This window comes from Onychostoma macrolepis, chromosome 17, assembly GCF_012432095.1.
Source record: "Onychostoma macrolepis isolate SWU-2019 chromosome 17, ASM1243209v1, whole genome shotgun sequence".
Classification (NCBI taxonomy): Eukaryota; Metazoa; Chordata; class Actinopteri; order Cypriniformes; family Cyprinidae; genus Onychostoma; species Onychostoma macrolepis.
The window spans coordinates 12,598,651-12,618,035 of record NC_081171.1 but is presented as its reverse complement, the minus strand read 5'-3'; the positions used below and the strand labels follow the sequence as shown (position 1 = coordinate 12,618,035).

The 19,385-nt window shown below is 36.9% G+C and overlaps 1 protein-coding gene across 6 annotated transcripts in view; it reads right to left on the bottom strand.

The window, feature by feature from the left end:
• rasgrp3 (RAS guanyl releasing protein 3 (calcium and DAG-regulated)) overlaps window positions 1-19,385 on the bottom strand; it is a 36,461-nt gene that overhangs the window by 8,419 nt on the left and 8,657 nt on the right. For 2 of the 6 annotated variants that reach the window (XM_058748847.1, XM_058748849.1), the window contains exons 2-14: window positions 15,091-15,234; window positions 11,361-11,574; window positions 10,383-10,485; window positions 9,970-10,032; window positions 6,044-6,175; window positions 5,319-5,466; window positions 4,325-4,498; window positions 3,479-3,595; window positions 2,773-3,048; window positions 2,574-2,654; window positions 1,935-2,048; window positions 1,473-1,588; window positions 500-647 (exon numbers count right to left, since the gene is read on the bottom strand). In XM_058748847.1, the coding sequence (XP_058604830.1) occupies window positions 500-647; window positions 1,473-1,588; window positions 1,935-2,048; window positions 2,574-2,654; window positions 2,773-3,048; window positions 3,479-3,595; window positions 4,325-4,498; window positions 5,319-5,466; window positions 6,044-6,175; window positions 9,970-10,032; window positions 10,383-10,485; window positions 11,361-11,430 (1,542 nt within the window). In that variant the 5' untranslated portion in view covers window positions 11,431-11,574; window positions 15,091-15,234. Of the gene's footprint in view, window positions 1-499; window positions 648-1,472; window positions 1,589-1,934; window positions 2,049-2,573; window positions 2,655-2,772; window positions 3,049-3,478; window positions 3,596-4,324; window positions 4,499-5,318; window positions 5,467-6,043; window positions 6,176-9,969; window positions 10,033-10,382; window positions 10,486-11,360; window positions 11,575-11,721; window positions 11,743-15,090; window positions 15,235-18,818; window positions 18,877-19,385 lie in introns of those variants that run through there. The other 4 variants (XM_058748850.1, XM_058748848.1, XM_058748852.1 and 1 more) reach the window with 3 other exon arrangements.

Below are 19,385 nucleotides of genomic sequence, written 5' to 3'. Positions count from 1 at the left end.
TATTATCAATGTTAAAACAGTGCACATATTTTTGTAGAAACTGTGATGATAAAATAAAAGTATTAAATTTTTTAAAGAAAAATTAAAATGTTACTGACCCCAAACGTTTGAACGGTAGTGTATTTCATTATTTTTAACAGTCAGCCACTTGGCCTGTAATGACAAGAACAGCAATACAATTTGTAACTCAACTAGCCAGAAATCTTGGGAGTGAAAAACAGCTAGACACTGTGGTTTTAAGGTCAGATTCAACCTTTAAACACCGTCTGCATTGGTTCAGTGATGTTGTGGTAAACTCAGGTCTTGCTAGGTACGCTTGTTTGCACACATACAGAGCTGAACCCTCAGAAGTCTTCTACTGCACTTTAGTCCTAGAGAGTAACTTTGCATAAGCGTTGCACAGCAGAAACCTCCCAAAATACATTATCAATTGTGCTGATGTGAAAGGAAAGAAGTAAATTTAGTATTTCTTTATGAGCCAAACAAAATCAGCTCTTACAAATCCAGCGCAGTGTTCGCAGAACGTTGGCTTCAGGTAAGTCATCTCCTGGAAGTTGTGAATAAAACCAGGCCCCATCTTACATTGCAGCAGCGGGTTGGCACGCAGGAAATATGCCATCATCTCATCCTTACTGATCAATCCATCCCTGCACAAAAAGAGAGAATCCTCATGATAGCCTCCAGCTCATAAAGCAGTATTTCTTTGCTTCCTGTGTCAAAACAGGTACGATATCTGAATCATAAGTGTGAGAGCTCAGAAGAAATGCATGCAGTCACATGCTAGTAATGCGGTTTGAGCGCTGAACGGCTAAGATGAACCACAGAGGACGACTGGGGAATTTGTGAGTGTGTGAGAGAGTCTGTGCGTGCCTGATGCTGTGCATCCTTCACCGGGAGTCATGACCTTCAGCCTTTTAACAGTGCAGCAGGTAACCCACACTGAGCAGCTGCATGGCCTGAAGTCACTAATGCTGTGATGATGATACAAATGATGCATTTTCTCTGATCATTAAAATTAAATACATAAATAAACTTTCACATGTTCATCCAGTGGTACAGAAAACATCAGGCTTAAAAATATTTTCCCAAAACTCAAAAAAATACTGCACTTTAATTCTGTTTAAAAATGTATTATTGTCGTTTAAATATTGCATCACTGTGTTGTTTAGTCGGCATGCCATGCTCTGCTGCATTTGCAGCGATAAAACGCGCTTACGAATTTAGCACGGTTGAGAAAAACCCTTTGAGGAATTTCCAGACACACTAAATTGACCCTGTCAGAAATGAGATGATGTACTGAAAATGTGTCCCTTCCAATATCATCGAGCACTTCTGAATTTCTGCCCAGGCTTATAAAGGATCATCGACACAGACTATGAGCTGCTCCAGCCAAGAAACGCTATTAGCAGTTTGGCACTGCAGGGGCCTTTTACAAGAATCACACATTTTGTGTGTGTGTGTTTCCTACTTACTGGTCTTTATCAAGCACGCAGAAGGAATCGAGGAAAGGGAAATTTGCAGCGATACTCTCAAAGTCTTCCTGAGATATGTATCCGTCATGGTCATGGTCGTAGTTACGAAAGACAGACTTCACATGCAACGAAAACAGGAATACACAAGTTTAGTGAATGTGTTGCATTGAGCAAAAGTTAAATACATACATCTGTTAAATGACTGGACTGCTCTCTGTATGTGGCATAAAAATGTGCACTGATGTAATCTACCACATATAATCAAATTCATATGATTAAACCATTCAGGATGTTTGGAGCCACTGAAATAGGCTCGACATAATCAGCCCCTTGTATTATAGTTTTATAGAACTGGAAAAAAATTGGTGGAATTTATACATTTGAAAAAATATGAAAATCATTTTGATTTATATAAAACATGAACTCTAATGTCTGTGAGTATTGATGTTGACAGCATCTTACATCCACGACCTTCCTGATGTGTTTGTTGACCACCGAGGGATCTGGTTTGGTGGTGACCCCAGAGGCCCAGTCCAGCGGAGCCAGAGGTTTGTTGGGCGTTGTGGGTGAGGTGGGCTGCAGAAAAAAAACATGGATGTTATGAAATTTATTCTGTTCTGCGCTAATTTTTACAAAGGAAACCCTTTCCAGCAAAAATTCCTTGAGAAAGGGGAAGAAACCGTATGTTACATTTACAGTTGTGAACACAATATCAAACGGGTTACGGTATGAGACAGGATAATCTTAAGAAATCTTCACTTAAATGACCAAAGCATGTTGAATAAGTGGCTATGAGTCATAACACTGCAATTCAAAGGTTTGGAGTAGCTATTTTTTTCTTATTAAAAAAGATTCTCATGTTCATCAAGGCCACATTTATTTGATCAAACATACAATAAAACTGTAATTTTATTTTTTAAATACAATTTTTATTTTAATACATTTTAAAATGTCATTTATTCCTAAGATTTAAAAAAGAACAGCATTTATTTTGTAATAATTTTTTGTAACATTATAAAAGTTTTTACTGTCACTTCTACTCAATTTAATGCATACTTGCTAAATAAAAGCAATAATTTGATCTTAATCAGAACATCTCACCTGAGATTTGGGATTACGGGGTTCTCTGAGAAGAGACAGCTCATAAATTTCATCCTCTGTGTAGTACAGATCCAAGGACAGCTTTACACAAACAGACATAAAACAAAATTAAAGCCACTCCTTTTAATTAGTAGTTGCTGCAGTGAGACTTTGATTGAATGTGGAGATCGACGAGCACAGACATGCGAGCAGAACTCACAGTGAGCAAGTAGATCAGGTCCATGTTGGGCTCCACCTGAGCCACAGCGCTCTGCAGGGACACCAGCTCATTAAAGGTGAGATACAGCTGCTGCATCTTCACGATGTTCACTTTCCCATCCTCCACCCAGTCCGGGAACACCACATGCACGGCGATCAGGTCCTTCAGGTGAACACCTAGGATTGGGATCTTAAACCCTTCGCTTTCACTGAAGGCTTTGCGGTAAGCACAGTAATTGCCTTTTGACGAAACCAGCTCTGTCATTTCATTCCAGATCTGTCAATAGCATAGAAAATGACAGTTACTGAAATTAATCACCTCTTTCTTTTATATGTTCTAGATATCACACGTCTGACCACTCGCTTTTTTTTCTTGTCAGTTCATATACAGGGGCCTTATATTATATTCAGACACTTAAATTCAACTTAAATGTATTCATTTGCATTATACAACAAAATATCAAACCAAGTAACATCTGCAATGTGCGAAACATTTGAACAACAAACTGTACTTTTCTAAGCCATTTTTGAAATACTTTTGACTATGATACCTCATACAATGTTTCCTAAAAGTAACATCACATGTACTGCTTCAGCACTGGGAGTTGGCCTCCAATGACAGCTTGATTTTACGGACAATGGAGTGAATAGTTTCTTAAGAATCCTTTGAGAAAACTAAACAGCTGTTTTTGCAGTGACAGTTGCACCTTGGTGACCTCTGGGGTGAGGTGAGAATGAGTTTCCTTCAAGCGGGAAATAGAGCTGTGACTCAGACCCCCGACCACAGCCATCAGCGTGTTAAAGTTCTGCAGGTGGAGCAATTTCTGAAAGAGACAGAAGAATCATATAGACTGTCAGATAGATAAATAAATGGGATATCTGATAGGATAGACAGACATAGGACAGATAGATAGATAGGTTCGATCCATTAGTTCACATATAATCTAGGGCTTTTCATTTGCAGCATAATTGCACAAGTGCTGGCAGATCTCATAAAAGCAGAGCTCTCCTTTATTACTGGAGCTCCAGCAACTCGACAGCTTTACACTTAACATCTATTAGCTGACACGGATCATGCCCAGCAGGCCTTAAAACAGATACTAAAAGCACAGGCTTTGTAATGAAGGGATGCCTGGGTGCTCTTCACAATAGAGGCGTTTCATACACCCCTGACGGCGTGAGAGCAGGCAGGCGGCTCCCTCGCACTCTTTCACTGGCAGACATTTACATATCAAAGGGCCTGGAAATGTCATCTAGCTGCTTTCAGAATGCACTGACAGAAACTGGTTTGCTGGGTGAAGGGTCTCGCATTTGCATAATCAACGGTACAGTTAGTGCGCTACTCAGAATACACGTTTATTTTTCAGAATCCTGGCCTTTTACCAAACTTAGTCTTCCGTAATGAGTAATTCAATCATTTTATGGGTTTCATTACCTTGAAGCTGCATTTCCTGTTCCTTTATTTCTTACCCCTGTATTATTATATATTATATTACATTCTTCTGAAATATTGCAATCTGTTAGACAAGCTGAAGATAAATTTATGTTCTCACCTGTGCAACATGGATGTATTTGTTGATGACCTCTGCTCTGTGCTGAGGGGTAAGTTTACTGAGAACCATCAGTTGAACCCACTGGGAGATCCCATTAAACAGTGCGATGGAGCGCTCTAATGTGGGGTTATCTACTAAACAGCCATGAATCACGTAACTCTGGTAATCTGTGAACTGAGAACATAAACAGAGACACATTCATACTAGTTTTAGAGAGAAACAAAGTAGTTCAGCTGTTTTCAAAGTAACAAACCTTTTCCAGTAACAAGCTAATTTTTGATACTTGTGAATAAACATGCTAAATTTAATAGCCAGTCTGAATGTAGCATTGGAAGTGAATCGGTCCATTCAGATGTTTACTGTAAATATACAGACTGATTCATTCTGGTAAATCAGTTCGCCCTAAAGTCTTATATGTAGCTTCTAAAAAGTCCAGTTCGCAGTTTGACTGGCACACACATTTTAATTTCACCCAAAAATGAACATTTACAGCAAATTTACACTCCCTCAGGCCATCCAAGATGTAGATGACATTTAGAAATTACATCACTTGCTCACCAATAGATCCTTTAGAATGTGAGTGCAAACTACTACTACTGAGGGTGAGTACATTTTCATCAAATTTTCATTTTTGGGTGAACTATTCCTCTAAATGTCATGGTTTCTATCACATTACTTTTTCCAAAGCTTAGGACTGATTTAGAAGGGAGGAATGGATAAAGGAAGGATGTTTGTTAACTAAAAAAAATACTTGAGTGTTAGCTGCTAAGAATAATAATGCAGGCCGATGGAAAAAATCAGCAGAGCTGATAAGTGAACCAATGTGTGATCTCATATGCATAGTCTTTTTTCTTTCTATATCACAAAACAAACACACACACACACACACACACACACACACGCATTATCTTAACTGACGTAAGTCCTCTACAGCTGCCGGCCTTCCCAGATGAAGGAAACACTCTATTTTTCCATTTCTGCTGTGCACACTAACCGATATCCTCCTGATGGACTTGTACTCTAAGAAGGTGAGGTGTTCGGCCAACTCAATGGGTTCCAGATGATCGAACAGCAGTGACGCTTTACCCTTCTTCACCTGCTTCTTTCGCTGAGTCAGTTTACGCATCCAGTCATATGAGGGGCTGAAAAGACAAACATGTTTTCACTGTTTTATGTTCATTTATAGTGTATCACTACAGAATGCATTAAAAACAGTTCATTTTCCCCAGCCTTTCAGTGTTATTACATTCTCCAACAATATTATTAACTCAACATAACATTTAGAAAATAGATCTTCCTCTATATAATGTAACACCGTTGTCTCACTAATGTCACAGCACAAACAAAAATGTAGTTTAGGTTCATTATGACAAGACATCTGCTACAATCTCATAATATAATCATGAAATGATCTCATGTGCAAAATTTAAGTTGCCATTCCGTGTTAATTAGTGACAAAGTCAGGTGCACAATGCTCTCTGCAATCATTTCCACATAATCTGAATCTGTGATTAAAACACATGCTCATTAGTGTCAAGTTATGCCATAAAAGGGCAACATTTGAATTTACAACAAAGTATTTTCATTTCAATCAAAACGGTGTTCATGATTAAGTCAAATAGGTCAATAGTAATGACACAGTCAATGATCGGCACGCTGTGAGCAGATACACAACCATCAGAACCTGAGCGAGTGTTTGTGTGTTGTCACAACACTCACATTGTAGAAATGTCAAGTAGTTTAATGTGCTCATCACCACCCAGCTGAGCGGCTGCATCCCGAAATTCTTCTGTTAGACGGATCAAACCTAGATCCAGATCAAACTCTGCAGGGAATTCAGCTATCCAGTACCTACACACACACACACACACACACACACACACACACAAAGGTTTGAAAACTGTAAATTACAATTAGTGTTTTTTAAAGTGTACAAATGGCTCTCAGTATTTCAGAGAAAGTTTACATATATTTATTTTCTGCCCCAGATCATTTACATTTCAACAAAGTAACAGAAACCTAAATGTTGTAACTGCAGGCTGATGAATTGCTTGTCCAGTAACATTGTATATATCAGTTTCCTCTCAGTACTGCTCCAGCTGCCATGCTTAATGCTGTTTACTGTCAGGTAACAACCTTGAGAAAATGTTCAAACCCATCACCACTGTACTTGCTCGTGGGGAACTGTAACCTTGAAGCAGAGTCTGTCTAGACCACAACTCTGCAAACATTTGTTTAGTTGGTTTTCTGGTGTGCTAATTAAACTCATCTTACCCTTACAAAAAGCTATTGTAGTTGCACCATAGTACGGCGATGGTACAAGATAATACTTGAAGCAAGAATTACCATATTTATATGCAGCAAAATAGTGTTTAGATGGAATTTCATGGTATTTTATAGCTGTGGTCAGCTATAAAATACCATGAATGGTCTAACATTTTCAAAACAAAATATTAATGTTTTTTGAGCGCAAAATCAGCACATTTGAATGATTACTGCAGGATCATGTGACACAGAAGACTGAAGTAATGGCTGCTAAAAAAATTCAGAAATAAATTACATTATAAAATATATTCAAAAAGAAAACATTTTAAATTGTAATAATGTTTAACAATATTACTGTTTATACTGTATTTACTGTACTGATAAAATAAATCCAGCCCTGGTGAGAATAAAAATCTTTTGAAAAGATTAATATATATATATATATATATATATATATATATATATATAAATAAGTCTAAAGCCTGATTCGGACGGCAATTGTTTCTCATATGGACATCTGTAAAAATAAATTTACATATCACCTCAGTGATAAAACTCATGGATTCAGACGGCGATTTATTCACAGTGGAGGAGCGAGTTCTGTGATCCAACGAACCCGGGAACTGCTCACGTGGCCAGTCACATGATTGTCTGCTGTAATAAAATGAATTTTATTTATAAATTTATTTTTATTATTGTGTAAAATGTATTTAAAAATACTTATTATTATGTAAAATGTATTCTTATTATTCCAAGCATATTGTATAATATATAATCCTATTTATTATTTGATTATTTAAATCTCTTGTTTAAAAATAGGAAAATAGACGCGCTATAGTTGTATATAATTATACACTTTTCGGGAGTGCTCATAAAGGGTTTAAACACTGAATTTTTAATCGATTTCTTCTCGTAAACTCAGAGATGTGGATTCGGATGGCAATTAAATGACCACATGACCTTGGTGTTTGTCAGAAAAAAGTAGGTAATTTGGCCGGGGATTCTTACGGGGGTGGTGAGAGAAAAACACTGACATCCTGGAATTCGGACAGCATTAAAACCACCAACTACCCCCTGTAAATGGTGAAAATCACTTACGTCCCCCTGAGAAACAATTACCGTCCGAATAGGGCTTAAGATGGTACATGTCCAAAAACATGACATGATTATAAAAAACAAAAACAAAAAACAATGGTATTATTATAATACTTCTTGTAGTTCTATCAGACATGCAGAGTTGATTTCCTGTGGACCCCCTGAAACACAGCAACAAATCTAGCCTGATTGGATGCTTCCAGTAAATATCAAGGCTACATTTTAAATCGAGCAAGGTTACTTTTCCCCCAGCAGGATGCAGGTCTACAAAACACTGACCTCCTTCATTTTGTGATGTTTTTGTTTTGGTGACTCTCACCAAGTCCCTGGAGAAAGGAACGGATGAAGCGTATTTATGTCAGATGCATGCCTTTTATCATTAATTATGTAATGTTTTTGACTGTCGGACTCACTAAGGGCACTGAGACACAAAAACACATTCTTTTCTTGCTTTTCTGTTTTTTTGAGACATAAACATCAGCTGGAATGTGTGCCCAGTGTGAGTCAGAGTGACATCATGCAGTTAGGAGGTAACAACCCAAGGGTGTTTGTATTGTGTAACTGTGCATATTAGCGAGACCAATGAGAGCAGGGGTCAAAAGGTTATCAAACAACTTTTACACAACACCTCAATATACACTCGTAACTGATAAGTTATTCTAACCACAGGTGTGTGCACATTGGAAAGTGTGTGTGTCTTTTTACACTTTTTAAACTTAATACAATGATTTAAATTAATTACATTTCGCATTAAATGTATTACAAATTAACATAATTTGATAGTCAACATGCTTATTTCTTACAAGTTGCTTATAAATTTCTTGCTATGCTACATTATTACCAAATCTTAAAATCAACCCTTTTGTCAATTTATTTGTCACTTATTCGCTATTAACTACAACGTTTCCCTCAATAAATTCCTAATTTGCTGCTTATTAATAGTTTAGGTATTGGGTAGGATTAGGGATGTAGAATAAGGTCATGTCGAAAAAGGCATTAATATGTGCTTAATTTGTACTAATAAATGGCTAATATTCTAATAAGCAACTAGTTAAGAGACCCTAAAATAAAGTGTTACCATTTATTTTTATTGTATTAGCACAGGTTTTGTATTTCTGTTTGGAAACTGAATGATTGTAGGCCTCACTGATCTGAACTTATTCAGCTCAGCATTTTTTGCAGGTTGGACATTTTTGCCCGGGTAACAAGGCATGGGAAAAATCCCAAAAAAGTACAAAAATCATTTGTTAGCAAAGTCAGTAAGTTTTAGTCCAATGAGATTACAATAGCAAGCATTTTTGGAAAAAAGAAAACCCTTTCAGGTTCAAAATGATGGAACACAACATGAGTGTTAAAATAAAGCTGGAATAAACTACATGACTTTTGCCCTGATTTCCCCCTGATCTACAGTTGACACTAGTTGCTGAAAGTCAGAGCCAGTCTGCAGATTTGAGGTTACAGATTTCTTAAAAAATCATTTAGTGTATGATAATAACAGTCTCCGGGTTTTTTTTTTTTTTAGCTTCAGACTATGATTCCATCCATTCGGAGGAAAACATGTTTGATATTTTCAGCCGATTTTAGAGCACATATTGTTGACGCGTCTCCTAGTGTGATGAGAAAATGAGATTATCCCAAGGAATTCGTTTGTTGTGATCGGAACACCTTTAAATTCTGGTAGTGCATGATCCTCAGTCGTTTAGTGTATGTTGTCTTTGTGACTCTTTACAAAATTAAGTGTATGATGTCTAGAATTTTGAATTCGAGTAGTGTATTCTAGCCTTTAGATTTTAATTCCCAGATCATTATATGGTCTTGTATTTATTCTACATAATACATATATATTTTCCTGAAATCCTGAATAAATAGTTTTGGTGGAATGATAGATCTGAAAACTGGCAGGCAGATGTGAATAGAGAAGAAAGGAAAGGTTGCCTGAGGAGATATGCTTTGTGAATAATAGATGGACTGAATCATTCTTTGCTGTGCGCTAAAACATAAAATGTCCACTGTGGACAAACGTCGATCTGAAGGAGCGATGCCTGTCCTTGTGACATCATCACTCCTCATTCTGAGCGCAGGCGACAGTCACGCAGCCCCCGGAGAAAAAGAGGAAGAACAGAAGGGGAATAAAAAAACCCGAAAACACTGTATAATAGCCTCCTCACGACATGTTCTGTTGTTGCCTAGCAATGCAAATAAACACCTTAAATCATTCAGAAGAGGAAACTCATGGGGAATAAATGGGTTGTTTATCTTGTTAAACGGAAGCTGTTTTTATTTACCTCATTAAATAGCAGATCTTCAGTCGTGTCCGCTGGCAGTCATCTCCCCGACAGTCACGATACGTGATAGAGAGTCAAGGAGCATTAAACATGCTGGAGAATGAATGGATGTATACGCACATATGGTATGCAGTGAATGAATGGCATTGCATTACACAACATATCAATTCAAGTGGCATTTATATAAAAGAAGGATAGCAGAAGCACACTTTCAAGTACAAGATTTCACAAAAAGAAGTTTTTGCATTAATGGCTAAGATACGTAAAGTGAATTCTGAGAAAAGCTCGGACTAGCATCATTTTCTAGGAGATGTCACGTGGTATCTTCTGAGATCTAACATCAAATTCTATTAAAAACAGATATCTACTGAAATGTCACACACGCTCACTCATTCTAGACTGCAACAGGATATATAATCAGAAGTTTCCCAGCGAGCTCGGTGGAGGACACATACCAGCGATGCATCAGCAGAAGGGTTCGGGGAAGCTGATTTTCATGCAGCTCTCCTTCATCATCTATAACAGAAAGAGACAAGTCACAGAAAGAGGGAGGAATATTATGAGAACAGATATAATATAATATAAAACCATAACATAAATAATAATAATAATAGGTCACACTTTATTTTAAGGTCCAATTCTCACTATCAACAATCCATTAACTACGACTTTTGCCTCAATAAACTCCTAATTTGCTGCTTATTAATAGTCAGGAAGGTAGTTGTTAAGTTTTGGGTAGGATTAAAGATGTAGAATATGGTCATGCAGAATATGTGCTCTATAAGTACTAATAAACAGCCAATATGTTAATAATAGGCGTGCTAATAAGCAACTAGTTAATAGAGAGAATTGGTCCCTATACTAAAGTGTTACCTAATAATATATTATAAGAAAAAAAAAAAAGAGTATGAGTAATGGAGAAAGGGAGGGTTACACATTTTTAGTATATGACAGATTTATGAATAGCAGCTCAAAAACATAGATATGATATGAGATACATATGATACATATATGAAAATTGATATAATGACCTAACGGAGGATATCAGTAAACAATCAATAACATGGGTCAATCACATTGATCAGTAATTATACTGATCAATAAGAGCAGTAAGACCAGGAATTTTAAGTATGATGATTTATAGTTATTTGCAACTACGATTAAGCAAAACAGAGGTCATTAATCATATGCAATCACAGCAATCCATAATGGCATCGTCCATGACCAATAACAGTGGTCATTTACTGTGATTATTATTGTCAATTAATGAATTTGAACAAACATAAGATCTAGCAACTGAGCTAGTCTGAGATTGGTGTGTGAATCTGTTAGAAACCTATAAAACATGGATAGCGGCCAAAATGACAGTTGTCATTTTAGTGTTCACTCACCAAACGCATGAATGCAAGCTTCCAGCAGTAGCTCCAGAGAAGCAGCTTTCCCCAGCGTAAACGACCCCATGACCTCCCGTCCGACCTGACCTCACTGGGACATCCAGCTCTCTGCCATTAGGCAAGCCACCCTCTTTCTCTCTTCTCTTCCACGTCTCCTCTCCTTTAAATGTGCTCAGTGTGCTCAGTAAAACAATGGTTGACTTGTGCCTCACTGCAGAAACAAACAAACCCGTGTCAATTATTAAAAAAGTTAAAGAAATATTTTATGAAGCCTTTCACATGCTTGCACCAAGGGGCTTTATAGTGAATGAACTGATGAGTCTTTATAATGAATGAACTGATGCTGTTCAGTAATCACCTCTTGCTATAAAGTTTGTCAACCGATCTTCGTCTTTTTCACACTTTCGATGAATGCAGTACAAAGCAGGCTTTTTAAAAAGGAAAGGAAATGCTTAAACTTCAAGAATGTTCATCATCAACATTTTCCATTCATTTTATATTGAGGCTAGTCATTTTTGCTAAATGTCCAAACCATGGATTAAAAAAACAAACAAATCCATGCCAGAACTTTGTCTAAATTAAGCTATCACAGGAAGAGCTAAAATATTTATTATTTATTAAATATTTAATAAATAATAATGTCTTACCATAACAAAAAAAATGCAGTCAGTAAAAAAGATAAAAATAGATTTAAAATATGAAAATGGATAGATTACTGTCTTCTCATTATGCTCCCAAAATGAGTTTTTTTGTGCTTTTTGCATTAAGAAGGATGTGCATTAAATAGTTGAATATAACAGTGTTAAGTAATAAAAATTAGTTACATTTTTGGGTAAAGACAAAAATCATTTGCATATCAATTTGACAGATTATTCCTAAATTGTCTTTAAAACTAGCTATTGTTTACGCTAGGTTCATTTCATGTTTAAAAATTGTTTATCTAAAAAATTTAATATATCCTACAAAAAGCAAACAAACAAAATAACATGGGATTTGTGCCTCAAATACTTTATAAAAATAAACTAATGTGTCGGCGCCAATAGACATACAGCGCAACTGTGCTCACGGCGACCCGAGTTCGAATCCCGGCTCGTGGTCCTTTGCCGATCCCACTCCCCTCTCTCTGCACCCAATGCTTTCCTGTCTACACTACACAGTCCTGTCCAACTAAAGGCATAAATAATGGTATCCATAAAGTGCCTTCTGTTTTTCGCCCTAACTCTTCTCTCCAAACCACATCAGCAGACAGACCTGCGTTAAGGTTGAATTGTTTGACTGCTTTATTCTTCTATGAACTCCCTATGGCAGCTATCAATATTTCATCTCTCTGGCGGGAGCTCTGTTTGCATGACGCTACATCACACATCACGATTCCACACAGATGGCATGACACCATTCTGGCCCACTGAGCTGGACGTTCACTACCTGATTAGAGCTTACATAACATAATAGTGCTTAACTCATTAACGCTTATGAACGTGTGCGTCCCCACACGTAAAGGATAACTAGCCCTTCAAACTGTCACTAAATCTTGCTCCTCTTGTGTTGCTTTGTTTTATTTCTGTCTAACGATGTGATGTGTACATCAGTTTTCCGGATGACGTGTGTTTTTTCCTGAATCCTTTATCTATGTAATCAAAACGGGCAGGGTAAGTGTGTGTTCCTGTGCACAAATAGCTAATAGATTAATTTTAGATTTGGGTTTATTTTTATTGCCGTGAAGATCAGAAAGGGTGCAATCTGAAGGATCAACAACAAATTATCCTTCAAAATACAAACACTGGAAATCAACTCTAGCCATAACAACAACAACAACAACAAATGTACACAGTTAAGCAGCTGCTTGCGACGGAGAAGGCTCGGATTAATCATGTGGGACCTTCAGTCGGCATCCTGATCTTTGAAGTAAAACAGTCCCTGTGTCAAGTCATGTGTGAGACACAAGGGCAAATGAGGTACCTGCGCTACTGTCAATAACTCTGTTCGGAATTCATTGCCGTTGTCTTGGAGACGCCCTCTCGTGATGTCATAAATGACCCCAGTAAGTGAGGGGGGTGAATGGAAGTGCATATGACTTCAGATAAAGGAATCTACGCGGAACGTGCAAAATAACTGCACGTCAGACCATCAGACATTTCCATCCTGATCCACATGAAATGCATTTTAAAGTACACCTGCACCCAAAACAGATCCCTGACCACAGAGATGAAGGGACCAGCGCCGTGGTTATAAATATCTCAGTCTAATTTTCACCCCTCTCATCTGTGAGTTTGAGTGCTGACGGCTGGAACCTGTCCTGACTCGCCTCATCCAGACCAGCACACACAGAGACATCCGTTACACAACCATCACATGAAGCCAAATATATTAGATATTTATGACTCAAACTCTATAAAAACCTGCATGATCTAAAATGCAGTGTGATATTAGTTAATAGTGACTTAAGATTAATCACTATTTAACAATGTCAGCAAAATTGAGTTTACTGCATATATGCTTCAGTTCCTAAATTTCCTAAATTAAGAAATTACACTCTCAAATGTCAGACTAGCTTCATCACTGTGTTCCCGTGAGAAAATGCATGTCAAATCTTTCTCATACCCTTCTTTAGTTGCCAACCTGACTCGATATTTTAAAAGACTTTTTCCCTGCTGAATTATTTCTGTGAAATACTTTTATAAATAGATTTTGACCTTGTTGGAAATGGTGATTTTTTTTCTTTCTAACAGTGTTAAACAAACCAGCTTCTTTCAGTTCTGACAGCATAGAGAAGGCATATATACGGAATTGATGTCTTTTTTGTCTATGCACTACTGTCCAAAAGTTACAAGTTAGTGACAGTAAAGATATTTATATCGTTAAAAAAGATCTTCATTTCCACAAAAATATTAAGCAGCACAAACTTTAACAGTTTTTAACATTAAATAATTAATAAGATATTAATAATGAGAAGAAAAAGAAATCTTGAGCAGTAAATCAGCATATTAGAATGATTTTGACAGGACTGGAGCAACGGATGCTAAAAAATCAGTTTATATATTCAAATAGAAACAGAAACTCTAAAATTTGATTAATTTTTCACAATATTATCATGTTTTTTTGTTTAAATGCAGTTTGCAATGTTACTGACAACAATCGATTTAGGGGTAGTGTATAAGCTAGTACTAAAAATCACAAATATATGCAGTTAAAACGTACAGTCTTTCTCTTTCTAGAAAATAGTGACTCATTCTGCACTACAGAGATTGTTATCCAATCAAATGCTCTCTAGAATGAGAATGCCCCGCCCTCGAATACCACCTGCCTCTTACTAGCTTGTAACAAATTATGCTTATAATAACCACGACTGAACTACTTTTTTTAAAGGGGGAAAAAACACCCTATATGCCTCACCCAAATGTCTAATTTCAAAAGGAAACACATCAACACAGGAAAGAATACTGCGCTCATCAAGCTATTTAATGCTGTCTTTAAATGTGAGGTTAGAATAAACTGCCTCAAACAAGACCTAAATACCGTTTAATATTCTCATAAATGAAAGAGCGCTGAAGAAGCTCTCGAAAATCAGAGCAAAACAGAGAGCGAGAGAATTACTCATTGAGAAAATGCAAGGACTCAGAACTTGAATGTGATTATGTCAATAGTATAAAGAGTGAGCACAGATCGACGATGCTTTTCAGAAACCTCACGCAAGAGCCAAAGACTCATGTTTCCCTCATTCACTTACCCTAAATCTTCACATTGAGGACAGCGGTGTGAATCTGGAGGGTCAAGTGTAACTTCCAAAAGCGTCTGTGGTTCGAGGACAGGAGAACTCCTCTCTAGCAGAACAGACTGCGATCAGCTGACACTATCCCACTGTCCTCCACGCCTGTTTGTAAACACCAACGCACATCAGACGGCCATATGACAGATCATCACAGCCAATCAGAGTGACAGAAGGGCTCGGAACACGAACAGGGGACAAGATGAATACAAATGGGAGAGAAAGAGTGAGAAAGAGAGAGTGAAGATGACATGTGAGAATCGAGCTAGAAGAGACATAAAACGAATAATAATAAAGTGAAAAGAGAGGAAGAAAACATCGAAAAACAAAAAAGATACAGAACTTTTGTATTACAGCATTGGGACAAGTTGGCACTACACTATACACAAAAGCACTTCAAGCGAGAAAAATAATAAATATGATGTGAAATAAGGCAGGACAAGCAGGACAGAGTGTCTGGGTGAAAAGCAGATGCGGCAGATGTCTGTGTGTCTGGCAGCGAGAGAGGAACAGCTGCCCTCTACATCTGTGAGCGTGTAGTGAGATGAAGTCACTGGGTTCTCAGTGAACTGGACTGCAGCTGTTCAAAACCCAGACTCCTCCTGATGACCCTCAAGAAAGGTCACAGAAGTCAAGCATATCAGCATTTCTGTATGACTTAAGACTAATGTGGGCCATTTCAGAGCAGGTACTTCTTTTCAAACAGCATTAATCTTTTTTTTTTTTGTCAATTTGACCATTTATTTTTCTAGAAAAATGACAAATGTCATAGAGTGAAAATTCCAAAAGTCTCTCCCAATTTCCTGACAATCATAACTTACATGTGCATTAGTGGATTTTCAGGAAAATTCATTGTAAATGTTCAAGTCGGCAACCATACCATGTTTTAAAATTAATAAAGTTTGCATTGTCCCGTATATAAATCACAAATGACAAAAAGATACAAAAAAATGATCATTAAAAACAGATGCAGTAATAGATCACAAAAAAAGAGTATATAATTTGAATATTAACAATCGCTGGCTGAGTTACAGTCAGTAAATTCAATCTTTGAGATGATTTATAGTTTCCTGTGATTGGGACTCACGTTGAAATACATTTTTGCCTTTGAAATGCACCTTTTAGTGATATAATGCTGCTTTGTGTCACCAGTTTTCTTTTTTTTTTTTTGGAGAAAAATGCAGTCTACAAAATCAGTAAGAGTGTTATATTTTTAAGAGAAGTCTCTTATACACACCAAGGCTACATTTATTTAATTAAAATACAGAGATAAAAGTAAGTTGAAATATTATTATGAATTAAATGTTATTACAGTGCTCCATATTTTAATATATTTTAAAATGTAATTTATTCCTGTGATGGCGAAGGAAAATGGTAACACGATCCTTCTGAAATTATTCTGAAATGCTGATTTGTTGCTTGAGCAACATTTCTTATTTGCTTCAAATTTTTGAATGGCAGAGTATTTTATGAAAATTAAAGAAAAATATTTATGGTCTGGATCTGGATTGCTGCCTGTTATTTGGTGAGCACTGGTTAAAGGAAAAATATATAGCTGAACTCGAAACCACAGTCATGTTACCTCCTCCTCAATCTGTATATTTCCTCCTCATTATTGAAGCAATTACATTTTGAACTGCTTTGAAATGTAAAAAGTTTTGAAAGACCTTGTTGTGGGCTGATTATCAAGTTAATTCACAAGTACAGGTACAGAGTGCCCTTACAAAACATAGTAACCTGACCAACACTAAACTACAGTAAGAATTAGAGCTATCTCTCTTTGTAGACAGTAATTGTGATGAGGACCATGCCACAATATTAACACAGAGTTTCTACTGCTAATACAGACAAGATAAAATGAGCATGCATGGATGCACACACACAAGAACATTCACACATGCAGACAGAAAGCTCTCATGCACATAAACACAAAGACACAAACCCATCTTGCTCCAATGAACCAACGCCAGAGACCTGCAATCAGTAAATGAGTTACCTCCCCGCAACCTCATTATCAAACAGTCATCTAAAGCTTCAGCCCACAGCACAGAGACAACAGCCGATTATCCCCGACAGTCGCTCTATAAAGCCTGATTTACTACAGATGAACCCAGCAAACCCAAAACACAACACCAACAGCAGTTCTAAATCAGATCAGGGCCCCAACCTGTGTACTTTTGAGATTTTACATCTTTTAGTCAAAATATGAACCATGAATCATCCTGTCAGTACATCAATTATAGGATTTCGTCTAGAACTAGAAACTTGACTCCCCAAACTACAAGCCACTCATAAAGTAGTTAAATGGACAGTTCACCCAAAGTTGATCATTTTTCCATTATTTATTCACCATCATGTCGTTCTAAACGTTTTTTTAAAGAATGTCAGTAACTGAACAGCTTTGGTTACCACTAACTGCAACCACAGCAGTATTTATCTGGCAAAAAATAGTGTGGATTTCATGTCAACTGTAACTGTGTGTCAAAAACAAAAAAAAAACATTTCACAAAATATTTTGCTACACAATAGACGTAGCATGCTGCACAAGGACTTCCTGTGCAGGGAAATAAATCAGTGAATCGTCTGAAGTTGTACATTTACAACTGTTTGAACAATTCACGACAATGAACTGGACTTTCATTGAAGCTGTATTCTACACAACAGATATAAGATATAGCGTGCTTGATTTTTGCTTCAGCTTGTACAGTTTCAATTTGATAATAAAACAGTGATGCAGCATAACAGTGATCATGCTCCAAAGCTACTTTTTGGAAAAAGTAGCTTGTTACTGGAAAATCAAGACCTTTATTTTTATATCTATGCATCTGGAAGATGTTTTTATCCAAAGCGACATTGCATTCAATGGTATAATTAATCTGAATCCAAACATAACCATGATCTTGCGCAGTGCTCTACTGTTTGAGCTACAGGAACCTCCAAATCAAATATTTTGTAACCAGTGTATCCACTTTCACACTACTGAAAAAGGTAGTATCACTGCTGCTTTTAGTCAGGTACTCTCCAACACTGAAGGGTACAGCATCCGTGCAACTGAAAAAGGAACAACACTTTGACAACTTTGTGTTAAGCTTCTCTCTGAAACAGAGCTGCTAACATCCTGCCACACACTGCAAAGGGACCGAGCAGGAACTAGAGTCTGTGTGAAATTGCCATATAGAAAAGGCTAAAACAAAGCAATTATCCAGAGGAACAAAAGATGTGTATAATTCATAAAGCAGTGGCTGTCGCTTGTTCCTCACACTGAGCTGAAACTTCCTCCAAACCATGTATTTTTAAAGAGTCATGCTAATGCTAACCTACTTAAAAGTTCCATCTTAACTTGACTGGTCTGTTGTTCATTCTGACATCTAGACCAAGAGTTGAAACTAGGTAATGATCTGAACTGATGAGGAACTGGACAAGCTCTGATATTTCATGGCATGTTTGAAAAGCGCAAAAATGAGGGTGTCCATATGTGCTATTTTTCCCGGACGCGTCCTGGCCAGGATTTCTATATTGCTTTGATTCAAAGTACCTCAAGAGCATTTCGAAAACATAAGGAACCGATGTTGGTCTGCACATGCAAACAAAGCCAACTCCTAGATATTTTAGGCAATATAGAAATCCTGGCCAGGATGCGTCTGGGAAAAATGGCACTTATGGTCACCCCAGCAAAAATTATAACTCACTCTAAAGTCTGGGATGCATCTGGCCTGAGAGCAACTCTTTTACCTCACGATCCGAAATCTGGATGAAAGGGAAGAATCTGTTACTGAATATATAGCTTTTGGCAATTGCAACACACGACAGATGGGTTACTGAATACAGTTTTACAGTTTCATTTTAAAGGAACTGTTCAACCAAAAATGAAAACTGTATCACTGAAAATCTTAATGAAGACGCATAAATTATGGAAAACACTTTTTTTTTTCTAACCTGGGGTTTAGAAACTGGGGTCCCGGGACCCCACTGAGGGTCTCAAAAGATAAATAAAATAAATAAATGTTTTAAAACGCATTTTTAGGGTTCTCAAAGTTAACTGTAAAACAGCTTTGGAACAATAGTTATTATTTAAAAATAAAAAAAAATAAATAAAAAAAACACTTCAAAAATGTATTTGAATTGAATTGAAAATGTTACTCTATGGTTTACACATCTAACATTATAGCGTGTTGATAAAAGGAACACCTGATAAAAAAATATATTTTTCAGCTAATATTTAAATAATTTATTTTGGCTTCAAAAACAGAAACAAT